This window comes from Mastigoproctus giganteus, chromosome 1 (genome assembly GCF_048544385.1).
Source record: "Mastigoproctus giganteus isolate SK-2022 chromosome 1, ASM4854438v1, whole genome shotgun sequence".
Lineage (NCBI taxonomy): Eukaryota > Metazoa > Arthropoda > Arachnida > Uropygi > Thelyphonidae > Mastigoproctus > Mastigoproctus giganteus.
Genome location: NC_143575.1, coordinates 181,658,109 through 181,669,761, shown reverse-complemented (window position 1 = coordinate 181,669,761; position 11,653 = coordinate 181,658,109). Strand labels below are relative to the sequence as shown.

Below are 11,653 nucleotides of genomic sequence, written 5' to 3'. Positions count from 1 at the left end.
TGTGGGACTCCACTAATAACATTAGTCCATGAAGAGCAGCACCCATTAATTACCACCCTCTGTCTTATCCCACTCAACCATCCTTTTATCCATTGTAGCAACTTACCCTTAGTACCATTCTGCTCCAATTTGTATAATAGTCTTCCATGCGCAACAGTGTCAAAAGCTTTCCTGAAATCCAAATATATGATATCAAAATTATTTTTTGCATCCAGTTCCTTTGTAACCACATCATAATATCCTATCAAATTTGTCGGACAAGACTTTCCCTTAACAAACCCATGCTGCGTCTGAATTATTGCTGCAGTCTTGTCTAGATGATCCTGCAATGCATCTTTAACCAGTGACTCCATTATTTTACCCTTAACTTTAGTGCGATATAAATAAATTCAGTATATTTGTTTAGCTCTTATGGTCGATTACTTTAGTACCAGTGTAGTGCTTAGTAGCTGACTATATTTGTTTGTCAGGATTGAAGTTAGATTGAACAACTAGATAATAAAATTCAGTTTCTGTTTTTAGACAGTGGTTTTAAAAAATAAAGTACTTTTATTATTCTAAAATAATATTTTGTTTAAATACATTTCGTTTATTTTTTTACCGATATTACGATACTGAAATTATAAGTCTATTATTATTATTATTTTTTTTAATAATTTCCACAACACACCACCAAGTTGGAGAATTTGATAAACAATTTAATTGGCTGCTGAACGGTACATGCATATGACGTTAGATTCGAAGAATATTTATGCGTGAAAAAGGCTTTGTTAAATGAGTGTTACTTTCGAAAGGGCCAGCTTCAATTGCTTATTTATTTATTTTTTGTTAATCTAATACGGTAGTAGTGAACTGCACAAAATCATATTTAGAAAATGCCAACAGACGGTACACCAGCAGTCGGTATTGATCTTGGTACAACTTTTTCATGTGTTGGAGTTCTTCAACATGGAAAGGTAGAAATTATTGCTAATGAACAAGGAAATAGAATTACTCCGAGCTACGTAGCTTTCACTGAAGTAGAGCGATTAGTTGGAGATCCTGCATTAGCTCAGATTGCTTTAAATCCTGAAAATACCATTTTCGATGCTAAGAGACTCATTGGGAGAACCTATTATGATCCTAAAATTCAAAGAGATATACAGCACTGGCCTTTCAAAGTACTCAATGACAACGGCAAGCCCCAAATTGCGGTTCACTTTAAAGGTGAGACTAAACGTTTTACTCCCGAACAAATTAGCTCTATGGTGTTATCAAAGATGAAGGATATTGCAGGAAACTACTTGGGGCAACAAGTTAAAAATGCCGTAATTACTGTGCCAGCTTATTTTAACGATTCTCAAAGACAAGCCACAAAGGACGCTGGAACTATTGCTGGATTCAACGTGTTGAGGATTATCAACGAACCTACTGCCGCTGCTCTTGCGTATGGATTAGACAAGGGTCTGAAAGGTGAGAAAACAATTTTGATTTTTGATCTAGGTGGAGGTACTTTTGATGTGTCTATTCTTACAGTTGATGAAGCCCAGCTTTTTTCTGTTCGCGCAACATCAGGTGACACGCACCTCGGCGGAGAAGATTTTGACAACAGAATGGTCGATTACTTCGTTGAGGAATTCAAAAGGAAATCTAAAAAGGATATCCGTAACAGTCCACGTGCTCTACGTCGTCTTAGGACTGCCTGCGAACGAGCAAAGAGAACACTTTCTAGTAATACCGAAGCTGGAATAGAAGTCGATGCCCTTGTTGACGGTGTTGACTTCTACACGAAAATCAGCAGAGCACGTTTTGAGGAGCTGTGTATGGATTTGTTTCGTTCTACTCTTGCTCCAGTAGAACGCGCTTTAAATGACGCTAAAGTAGACAAAAATAAAATTGACGATGTGGTTCTTGTAGGAGGTTCCACTCGCATTCCAAAAATACAGAAACTATTGAAAGAATTTTTAAACGGCAAAGAACTTTCAATGTCGATTAATCCAGATGAAGCCGTAGCTTATGGTGCCGCCATCCAGGCAGCCATAATAACTGGCGTCAAAAGCGTACAAGATGTAGTACTCATTGACGTTGCACCTCTATCCATGGGAATCGAGACAGCGGGAGGAGAGATGTCAAATATTATTACAAGAAATACTACAATTCCTTGCTCTCGGTCAAAGTTTTTCACGACTTATTCTGATAATCAACTTGGTGTAACCATTCAAATATATGAAGGAGAAAGAGTTCTGACGAAGGATAATCACTTGTTGGGGGTATTTGATCTAATGGGTATTCCACCAGCCCCTCGAGGTGTACCTCACATAGAAGTTACTTTCAATGTTGACACTAATGGTATATTAGACGTGTCTGCCGAAGACAAAAGCTCCGGTAAGTCCGAGAAAATTCGCATTACTAACGATAAAGGTCGATTGTCGACGGAAGAAATTGAAAGAATGGTTGCCGAGGCTGAACGATATCGTAAAGATGATGAGGCAATACAAGGTAAAATTCGTTCTAAAAACCAGTTGGAAGCTTATGTATATAACGTAAAGCGTGCATTGGAAGAATCTGGAAATGCGCTCACATCGTCAGAGAAAAACAACGCTTTGAGAAAATGTGATGAAGTTATAAGTTGGCTCGATAATAATACTCTAGCCGATAAAGAAGATTATGAAAACCAGTACAAAAACTTACAAGCAGAATGTAGTCCAGTAATGACAAAACTGCACCAAACAGATAAAACAAAAACAACACAGGGACCCAAAATTGAAGAGGCTGATTAATCCAAAGTTACTATGTTTACAAACTTACACATGTGTGTACAGAAGTAAGTTTATTTTGAGAAATTTCCCAACTCAGAAGAATGAAAGAAAGCTATATTCTATGCATTAAAATGAAATTATTTATATACTCATATAGAAGTCTTATCTGTTTCTGTCTCATTGTGTGATCGTTGGTGTTATTATTGTAATATTACTAGTACTGAGCTGCATAAAAATATATATCTATACTGCTAGTTAGGGGATATAACCAGAAATTATATCCCTTAAATTATATGGGGAGAGATATACAGATAGCGTTATTCTTTTCATAAATACAGTGTACGTTTTTTTTTTTTTTTTAAAGTCTAAGTGGTTCTGGTGGTACAGAGAAAGGAAAATAAGGAGACACTGTTTCCTCATAAGGTTTGGATCACAGCCAAAACTAGGATTCCTGTGATCCAGTCAACAAGTTTTTTTTGTATTTTTTAACCCTCCATATATAAACATTATAAATTAATGGTCAATAATAACTAATGAAATACAGCAAAATGATTGTCTCACTCATTTATTTAGTCTTATTTCAAAGGTAAAAAAAAAAAAAACCCGATAAATACTATATACACCAATGATCAAAAATATTATGACCAGCGAGTTGAAGCAACTGCAGGTGAACTACGGCGCGTGCGGGGACACGGTATAAAAAACACCTGATACTGAATTCCGTTAATCAGTGTTACTCTTGTTCTTCAGATGGGAAAGGCAGCTGACTTAAGCGAGTTTGACAAAGGCTAAATTGCAATGGCCAGATGACTGGGTCAGAGCATATCCAAAACGGCATGACTGGTGGGGTGCTCATGGTCAGCTGTGGTTCTTGTAGGAACAAATTAGAGGAGGAAAAACCCACGAACTAGCGGTGTGGATGACCACGGCTCATTGCTCAAGGTGAGCGAAGACTCTCCCAGATGGTACATGGCAACAGAAGGGTGACTGTGGTGCAACGTTCTGGTAATTGGAATGCTGGTGAAGGGAGTAATGTGTCACAACACACAGTACATCGAACCCTGCTGAAAATAGGGCTGTGTAGCTGCAGGCCACTCAGAGGGCCCATGCTAACCACTGTTCACCAGCGACAACACTTACAATGGGCACATGAGCATCAAAACTGGACCTTGAGTGATTGGAAGAGGTTGTCTGGTCTGATGAATCACATTTCCTGTTGCACCATGTGGATGGCCAGGTATGTGTGTATCATTTACCCGGGGAAGTGATGGCGCCTAGATGCACCGTGGGATGAAAACAAGTCTGTGGCGGTGGTATCATGCTTTAGGCGATGTTCTGCTGGGATACCCTGGGTCCAGTCATCCATGTGCCGGGCATGCTGATGTCTACTAACTACCTAAACATCATTGCTGACCAGGTACACCCTTTCAAGGCAACAGTCTTCCCTTCTAGCGGTCTTTCAGGAGGATAATGCACCATGCCACACTGCCCAGATTGTTCGAGACTGGTTCGCGGAACATGAGGAAGACTTCCAGGTATTGCCCTGGACTCCAAATTCTCCAGACATCAATCCCATTGAGCATCTGGGGTTGGAATAGCAACACAAACCCTGATCCCTGATCTGCGGCATCTCAACCATAAACCTTACAGTAGTTAAAGGATCTGCTGGTTATGTGTTTGTACCAGATACCACAAGACACATTTAGAAATCTTGTAGCATCCATGCCTTGCCAGGTACGAGCTGTTTTGGCTATAATTTGGAATGATTTCTTGGCACGTGGGGACAAACATCATATTAGGTAGGTGGTCATAATGTTTTGGCTCATCGGTGTGCATACATATACATATATAGTGTTCTCCCCATAAAATTTTGCCAGCTGGGTGGCATTATGAAGTAGCCAGGTGGGGAAGTGTAATACTTTGCAATATTATAAAATTTTCATTATTTATAAATGTGACTTAAGCGATCCATAACAAAAATTATTTGCACAATTTAACATTATATGCTCCTGTTGCATTGATCTGGATTGCATAGTACATTTGAATTAATATTGATAGAGATCAGTACCATATGGTACTGCAGGCATCATTAAATTTTAGCCAGGCGGTCAGTTAGATATATATATATATATGTTATTAGAGTTATTTGAGAGGTTTCTGTTTTAGTGTAAAACTACTAGCCTCAGGGGCAGGGCCTTCAAATTTACATATGAAGAAAATTTTAAAGGTGGTGGCAAATTGCAATTGCCTGACCCTGTATATATGTATTTTTATAAATTTTGTACACATTGTGTATTGTGGTCATAGGCAATTGTCTAGCTAAGAGGAGGTGACATTGGGATAGAAATAGACACTCCTACCCTTGTATTGCAGTAATAGCCCAAGTGTGGAAAAAATTTTAGTTGTAGGAAAGTAAACAGTATGTGATTGAAGAATATAAAGCTGGTGCTAGCACATAAAAAGCATATACCTGTGTGCACACAACATTGCAAGTCACATGACCACAGTTGTGGATATAAATGCAGCAGAACAACCTTTCTAGTATCAGTTAAGCATACAAACTGTAGCAAGAATGGGGGAAAAGGAGTGATCTAATGGACTTCGAACGTGGCATGGTAGTAGGTGCTAGATGTGCTGGACAAAGCATCTTTGAAACAGTAGTTCTCCTGAACTTTTCACGCACCACAGTTTCAAGGGTGTATTGAGAATGGTGCTACAAACTGAAAACATCCTCAACAGCACTCCTGTGGAAGAAAATCGCTTGTTGATGAGAGAGATCAGAGGAGGATGGCTAGAATTGTGCAAGCAAACCGACGGGCCACGATATCGCACATCACGTCAGAATACAACCTTGGTGTGCAGAACAAAATATTGCAACGGACCACTAGTTGCACTTTGTTGTGAATGGGCTACAACAGCCAACGGCAACATCACATACTTTTGTTTTCAATGAAGAACGAGAGAGCACGCCTCCTATGGTCACAGCAACACCAGCACTGGACTATTGAGGATTGGAAAACAGTTGCTTGGTCTGACGAGTCCAAGTTCCTGGTGCATCATGTTGATGGAAGGTCAGAATTTGATGAAAACATGAATCCATGTACCCGTCATGTCTGATTATTACTGTGCAAGATGGTGGGGGCAGTATTATGGTGTGGGGAATGATTTCTTGGCACACATTGGGTCCATTGATATCCATAGATTCACACCTAATGTTACATCATACCTAAACATCGTTGCTGACCAAATGCATCTGTTCATGTTGACAGTTTATCCTCAGTCAGATGGTTACTTCCAGCAGGATAATGTGCTGATGCACAAAGCCCGATTCACTATGGAATGATTCCAGGAACATGACAATGACTTTTCTTTGCTGCAGTGGCTCGCTCAGTCCCCAGATCTCAATCCTATTGAACATCTTTGGGATGAGCTGGAAAGGGCTGTTCGCTGCAGCCCTACACCTCCATTGAATCTCAAGGAACTGTGTGATACAGTCATGTCTGCATGGTACTCCATTCCTGCATAACGTTGTCAGCATCTTGTTCAATCTATGCCTAGACAAATTCAGGCTGTTTTAAAGGCTAAAGGAGGGCTCAACATGCTACTAGGTAATAACACCTAGTAGCGTGTAAAGTGGCAGCACAGTGTATAAAGTTAGCACCAGCTTTATATTCTTCAGTCATATACTGTTTTTTTCCAAACTCTGGGCTATTACTGTAATATGAGGGCAGGAGTGTATTTCCGTCCTTATTTTGCCTGCTCTTAGCCAGCTAGACAATTGCCTATAACTATAATACGCAATGTGTACACAAATTATAAAAAATAATTTGATAAAAAAAGTGAAAATATGATGCAAGGAAGCCCGAGGCTTTAGCTGCACCAGCCAAAAAAAAAAAAAAAAAAATTCTGAGTTACCCTGAGAGAGAGAGAGAGAGAGAGAGAGAGAGAGAGAGAGAGAGAGAGAGAGAGAACATGACTCAAAAGTAGAAGGGAATCACCAAGAATGATGATATCCAGCTCAGGACCCTGGGTGTGCCAAGCTCATACTCACCAGATGTTGAACCCCTGGGGTTCTTTTTAAATCCCACATTCATATAGCCTTGGTTTTTATATGTTAGTTATAGCTCTGGTTTGGACCATTAATGCTTACTTTAGGAGAATGCACTTCACATCTTCAACATGTTAAAAGAAGAAAGGCTTAAGTTTTGCAGATTACAGTGTTTGGAGACTAGGCACCTGTGAGGTGTATAAAGCCTTGAATGGTTTGAGCATGCTTGATGCTGATGGTATTCTTCCTCTTGCTCAGAATAATCACCTGAGAGGGCATAAATTCAAATTGAGGAAAGACAGTTGTAGGATAGATGTGCAGAAGTTTGTCTTTAGCCAGCAGACTTCCATCTTTTGTTGTGGAACTCGATAGCTTAAATAAATTTAAGGCTGAGCTGGACAGGTATTTGGAAAGAATGGAGAGATGAAATCTGAGCTTTTTTTTTTTTTTTTTGGCTGATGCTGCATAAGCTTGCTTTCTTGCATTGTATGCCTCTACTAATGCTACCTCAATAAAATTGGAACCCAAAACCATTTTATTTTCACATGATCTGTGTTGCAAAGGTCATCTGCAAACAGAAATTTTATCCACAGTTAACTTATTAACAAAGTAATCAGTGTGCACAGTTTGTTATATTTCATCTATTAATAAGAGTATAATTTCCCAATGCTGCCTTTAAATCATTCGGAAAGGGTGGAGGGGGTGATCCCGAGGTGCTATAAGATGTTGGGGCTCATTGCTACAAAATTTTATTTATATTTAAAATTTAAGTAATAAGTGAGAATATGTAAACTGATCACTTATGCAACTGCAATTTCCAACGTTTCGAATACAATTTCTAAGACTTTCTTTTATTATTATCATTTATTTAATTTTTTGAATATTTTAATATTTCCCGGCTAAAGCTTAACTGCTATTATCACTGGTCTGAAATTCTGAATCTCCGCATGTCTACAGAATTATTATCCCATACATATCTTTTTCATAAAATATAACCCCATCACTTTACTTCATTGCATAATTTTTTTTTTTTTATGAAGAAAGTATGGTTTCCTTTTTCATGTTGCATAAGTGATTAGTTTGTAAAAATGTTTAAGCCACTGATGAAGAACAAATTGTATAAAGAAGCAAATGTAAAAACAGAAAATATGTAATTATTAATTTTAGAATGCAGAATTAGCAGATTTTGAAAATATTTAGAAAGGTATTTTCAATACTAGGAAATATCTCTCTAACAATTTTAACAAAAATTTGGTAACTACTCTAATGCTACTGGGAGCTAGAATGCCACCTTGTCATCATTCTCAAGCCAGAGATTTTATATTTTAAGCTGAACCTTGATCCAAAGAATTGTTTTAAAAAATAAGGATGTATTAATTTTTTTTGAACAATGTTCATTAATTGCTGTAATAATTTATTTGAAAAAAAAAAAAAAAAAAAACAGAAATGGAAATATAGGGTTAGACGTTTGCTGTTCTCTCTGTTGCTGTTAAACTGTTTTGTCCACTTATTATTATTAGCTGTATGGCGCAAGGAAGTCTGAGGCCTATGCTGCACCAGCCAAAAAAAAAAAAAAATTCCAGAGAGAATCACCAAGAAAGAGAAGAATGATGATACTCACCAGATGTGAGCCCCTGGGGATATATTCATCATGTTTGTGTTTGTAACAAAGCAACCAAGGCCATGAGGCCATTATGTCATGTGTATGCTATGCTTAGTTTTTTTTTTTTTTTTTTTCTGGATGAAAATCTGAAGTAGGAGAAAGAGGGTATTAAAATCATGCTTTAAAACTTGAAACAGACTAATTTGATGATGAAACACCTCTGGGCATTTTCTGTCTCCTTTTGGATTGTATTCCATAGTATTTTTAATGTATATTCTCTTGTGGTTTTGGTTTTTCTCCATATATTTTAGTTTCCTTGTTTGTGTAGTCATATAATTCCTAATAATGGTCTGAGAAATCTCATATGTACTACCTCTAGCTCTTGTTTCTCTCTTTTTTGAGATTATGTTTCACTTATAAATCTTTGCATCAACTGTTGAGGTGACACTGTGCAAATTTAATGAAGTCTGTTGTTTATTTGTTAATTGAAGCTTATTTCATTTTCAAAAATAATTTTACTGCTTTCTTAAAGGTTTCGATTTTCTTACTATTGTTAGGATATAAATTTCACAAGACCACATCTCACCTCAAAATTCAGTGCAATTAAAGCTCAAGAGTTGAAATGTTAATTTAATTAACATTTCAACCTGAAGATTTACAGAGTTTCCCATATCCAAAGATTTCATTTTATACTAAATAAGCTTCTCCCTCATTGGAAGCAGTTGTTGGGTGGAATATCACATACACTGCCATTACAAAAGTATAGTGCTCTGAATATGATACACTAGACTTCACCATCCAGAGTACACACATAAATTGCGACTCCATGCACCTGGGTTCCAGGATACCACTATGATCCTGGTCATATATTATCAGTCTGATAGTTGATGAGCTACCATTCTTTACTGTATGTTATTAAATCTATTTGTTACACTGTGATTAGCATGATGAAACTTTTTTTTTTTTTTTTTTTTTTTTTCCCCCACAGCAGAAATTTATTCCAGAAAACAGAAGTAGAGGAAATGAACAAAGATGAATTCTAGTTTGATTAAAATTGAGAATGAATAATGTTTGAACAATGTTTGGTTAATGTATATTTTTGAACTGGCTTGGAAAATGGAAACTGAAGTGATGGGGGGGATAAATTATTGTGGGCATTAGTTTTTGGACACTGTCCAAAAACTAATGCCCACAATAGTGCATTATTTTTTGGACACTGTCCAAAAACTAATGCATTGGCCTACTATGAGTGGAATAATGCTACTTGAAATTAGACATGCGCAAGTCCTTTTCCCCAAGTTTACTAATAATTAAAATGCTTTTAAAGATGATATAATTTTGCATCACTCAAAAATAAGTACCTTTAAACAAAAAAAAAGCTAAAAATGTGACTCTTTAAAATCTTTACTTAAACTCTTTAAAAATGTGACCTTTATCAAAATATACTATTTTTCTGTCCATCCATCTATTTCATGTAACAACTATACTTCCAGTTGCCAGATTGAACAAGAAGAAGGATATATGAGATTTTATCTTTGGCAAAGGATGCAAAGAAAAACAAGAAGGACTTCTTTACTTATGTAAACTCTAGAAGGAAGGGGATGAATCAGATTGGTCCGCTTGATATTGATGGTTCGATTGTTGATGATCCTGCTCGGGTAGATGACAAACTGAATGAGTATTTTTACATCTACAGAATTCCTCACACATGAGGAATTCTGTAGGTAAGTAGAGGCCAGAATCTTATCAAACTCTAATAGGGGGCTAAATGATTTTGTAATAACTGAGAGCAAAGTGGAGGAAAAATTGTTGAAGTTAAACATAAGAAAGGCACCTGGGGTGGATGGGATCTATCCAGTTATATTAAAGGAGGCAGCAAAGGAAGTAAGCAAATCCTTAGCCATAATTCTGAGAACATCATTGGACTATGGAGGTTTCCACAGACCGAGATGTGCAATTTTTACCACAGACCGAGATGTGCAATTTTTACCCAATTCATAAAGGGGGATCAAAGCGTGACAAAGTAATTACAGACCTGTTAGTTTAATTTTTGTTCTGGGGAATATAACAGAGTCACTGGTTAAAGAAGCATTGCAGGATCCTTTAGACAAGACTGTAGTTATAATTCAGATATAGCATGGGTTTGTTAAGGGGAAGTCTTGTCTGACAAATTTGATTGGATACTATGATGTGGTTACAAATGGAACTGGAGGCAAAAAATAATTTTGATATCATATACTTCGATTTTGAGAAAACTTTTGACACTGTTACACATGGAAGACTACTGTACAAATTGGAGCAGTATGGTATTAAGGGTAAGTTGCTTCAATGGATAAAGGGATGTTTGAGTAGGAGAAGATAGAGTGGTAATCAATGGGCACTACTCTTCGTAGACTAATATTATTAGTGGACTCCCCCAGGATTTGGTGTCAAGACCATTGTTGTTTTCTATATTTATCAATGATATTAATATCCAAGTTTGCAGATGATACAAAGTTCGGCAGGGTTGTTAATGACAGTATTCAGCTTCAACAGGATCTAGAAAACTTGGGCAGATGAGCTGAGAGGTAGCAACTGAAGTTTAACATTGACAAATGCAAAGTAATGCATATGGGTAGCAGTAATCCCAGAGTAATGTATCAACTGTGTGGTACTACACTCAGGTAGTAGAGAATGAAAAAGACCTGGAGGTAATTATGCAGTCAGATATGAAGTTTTCTGAACAGTGCAGACAGGCTGTCAGAGCAGGTCATGGAATCTTTTCAATGATATACAGGAATTTTGCTAGAAGCAATAAGGACATGATCATCCCTTTGTATAAGGAGTGGTCAGACCACACCTTGAGTACTACATACAGGTTCTGGAGGCCTCATTTTAGGAAGGATGTAGAGCTGCTAAAATAAGTACAGAGAAGGGCGAGAGGGACAATGGGTTGCTCCTACCAAGAAAGGCTTAAGTTGCAGCATACTGAATGAGGTGTACAAAGTCTTGAATGGTTTAGCAAGCTCAATACTGATGGGATTCTTCTTTTTGCACAGATTATGCACCTGAGGAGGCATAAATTCAACCTGAGGAAAGAAAGTTATAGAATAGATATGTGGAAGTTTGCCTTTAGCCGGGAGGTGGGTGATTGCTGGAACAAACGTCCATCTTACATTGCGGAAATTAATTGCTTAAATAAATTCAAGGAAGCACTGGACAAACTTTTAGAGCAAATGGATGGGTAAAATGGAAAGGGGTGTTTTTTTGGCTGATGCTGTATAA

The 11,653-nt window shown here is 37.4% G+C and overlaps 1 protein-coding gene across 1 annotated transcript; it reads left to right on the top strand.

The window, feature by feature from the left end:
• Positions 1–875: 875 nt before the first annotated feature.
• On the top strand, positions 876–2,759 carry LOC150091346 (heat shock protein 70 A1-like). Its single transcript, XM_090390055.1, has one exon. It carries the CDS (start codon positions 876–878, stop codon positions 2,757–2,759), a length of 1,884 nt encoding a protein of 627 aa, XP_090246181.1.
• The last annotated feature ends 8,894 nt before the right edge of the window (positions 2,760–11,653 follow it).

Bases quoted from the DNA above. Each gene is read 5' to 3' on its own strand.
- LOC150091346 (XM_090390055.1), top strand. From the start codon at position 876: ATGCCAACAGACGGTACACCAGCAGTCGGTATTGATCTTGGTACAACT.